Source organism: Hippocampus comes, unplaced genomic scaffold (assembly GCF_001891065.2).
Source record: "Hippocampus comes isolate QL1 unplaced genomic scaffold, H_comes_QL1_v1.1 scaffold475, whole genome shotgun sequence".
NCBI lineage: Eukaryota > Metazoa > Chordata > Actinopteri > Syngnathiformes > Syngnathidae > Hippocampus > Hippocampus comes.
In genome coordinates this window covers 228,070-230,078 of record NW_017804881.1, presented here as the reverse complement: position 1 = coordinate 230,078, position 2,009 = coordinate 228,070, and the positions used below count along the sequence as shown (strand labels likewise).

General features: G+C 54.2%; 1 protein-coding gene across 1 annotated transcript in view; it reads right to left on the bottom strand.

Annotated features, from left to right (window-relative positions):
- LOC109523146 (phosphatidylinositol 5-phosphate 4-kinase type-2 gamma) overlaps nucleotides 1-935 on the bottom strand; it is a 10,227-nt gene extending 9,292 nt beyond the window's left edge. Inside the window, exon 1 of the mRNA XM_019882095.1 lies at nucleotides 581-935. Within this exon, the coding sequence (XP_019737654.1) occupies nucleotides 581-754 (174 nt within the window). The 5' untranslated portion in view covers nucleotides 755-935. The remainder of the gene's footprint in view (nucleotides 1-580) is intronic.
- Nucleotides 936-2,009: the final 1,074 nt, after the last annotated feature.

The window sequence follows — 2,009 nt, the reverse complement described above, 5'->3', positions numbered from 1 at the left end:
TCATTGGCGCGCCCTTGGGCCGCGGCGGGGAGGGGGGGGGGGGGGGCTGGTAAATAGGGCAGCCTTGGCATTGCGCTCAACTGGACGAAAGTAACGCAGGCTCCGGTCCGCACGAGAAAAGAGCCGCTTGACGTCAGGCCCACAATTCCTCTTTGCGCCACTTGACCAATCGCAGCGTTCACGGCAAGCGAAAACGCCAGCGGGCGACTTGCCATTCGCGACAAAACAACCACTGCCTTGTTTTTTGTTTTACCCGATTCATGAACTGAAAACATCATCAAGCCATGAATCCATTGTTCTTGAAATGTTGACATCAGCATGAGTTGCAGCATGACCCGAAACGCTTTGATAGCAGCTACTCTTGTTTGTCTGTGTGCTTGTGAAGGGTTTACATGGGTCGTCGTTTTGTTTGGTGCGGCGTCCTCTGGTGTCAAATATGCTTGGGCCCCAATAAAAGTCGCGTTTTGTTCCAATCTCGAAGGCCGTATCGTACGAAGGCGCATTTTCCGCGCGCCGGCTAACGTCCAAGCTAAGAGCGCGTAGCAGCGCGGCGGCGTTAGCTCGCTAGCTTCCGACCCACCGAGTGATTGACGCCCCACATGAAGACGCTGAGGACGGGGTCGCTGGCCCGAAACACTTTGACCTTCTGCTGGACGAAGTGCTTCTTTTTCGTCTTGGTCTTGGGCGCCAGCACCACCATGGGGCTGCTGCCGCCGCTCGACGACGCGGCCGCCGAGTTCCCCAGCGAAGCCATCGGCTCGACGAGGGAACGCTCGGGCGAAGGGCGAGGAAAGCTCGGCTCGGGTCGTCGACCTCCGCGGACGCTCTCGAAGCGGCTTCAAAACAACTCGCGCTCCATCGGCCGCCGACCGAGTCGAAGCCTTTTCCGTCGTCTGTCGACTTTTCCTTTCGGTGGCGGAAATGGCGGAACGCGTCGCTCCGCCGTCGAGAGGGCAGGGCGCCCCCTGCCGCTCGGGAGTGTGCGAAGGGACTCGCGTCCGGACGACGACCTCGCGCGCCGATTCCCCACCGCGGAGGCGCGCGTGAAAGCTCGCCGTTGGAACTTCACCCCATTTGGCTGAAGAATCTCCACTCGACCCAGCTGCAATTCAAAGACACCGCCGCTGTGCAAAAAGAATTCAGATGACAACAAAGAAGAAAACCGTTGTTGATTCGTTCCAAAGGTGGCTTTCTTCATCCGTAGTACAGTATGTCGATGCATGCCGCGAATGCACTTCCGTTCCGTTCCGTTCCGTTCCGTGGTAAAAGAGGGTAGACCTTGTGCCGTTCCTGCAATGGCATGAGCGTTGTGTCCATTCCTGCCCAAAGCAATTGCATTCAAGAAGCACAATATAGAGCGCACACGCGTGAAAAAAGAAAATCAGTCATTTGTCTCAGGGGGCATGTTTTTCAGGACCAAACAAAGACGTGACATGACTGAGAGATACCGCCGCTCCTTCCTACCGACTGCTGTCAGGCTGCTGAATAAAAATAAATCAATCAATAAAATTCATTAAATGATGTGAAAACAATTGTAAATAGCGCTGCGACCTTATCCATATTTGTATTGATGTTGCACTTCATTAAACAATTTCTTCTTTCTACCCACAATCTTGCTGCTGTCGGCTGTAAATTTCCCCAGTGTGGGACAAATAAAGGAGATCTTATCTTATGACATCAAAGTCTGGAAAGTGGCATCAATCACAGCAGGATGCAGCCGCTGACAGTCGGGCCCCAAACCAATTCTGCAGTAGCCACCTCCTGAAACCCGCACACGCGTTTGGAGCCCTCCTTCGAAATGCAGCCCTTTTCAAAGCCTACTTGCAAACACAACTCTTCTTGACAACACTCCTTGTAGCTTCGAAGCTTCATTTGAAACCGCGAGCCCGGCTTCAAATCCGAAATGGAAAACCTCAAGCCCAGTTGAAAAGCCTCCGGTGCGACCCGAAGCCTTGTTTAAAACCCGGCCGGCCGAAGTACGCAGTCGGGTGCTCTGCAGTGGAGCGCTC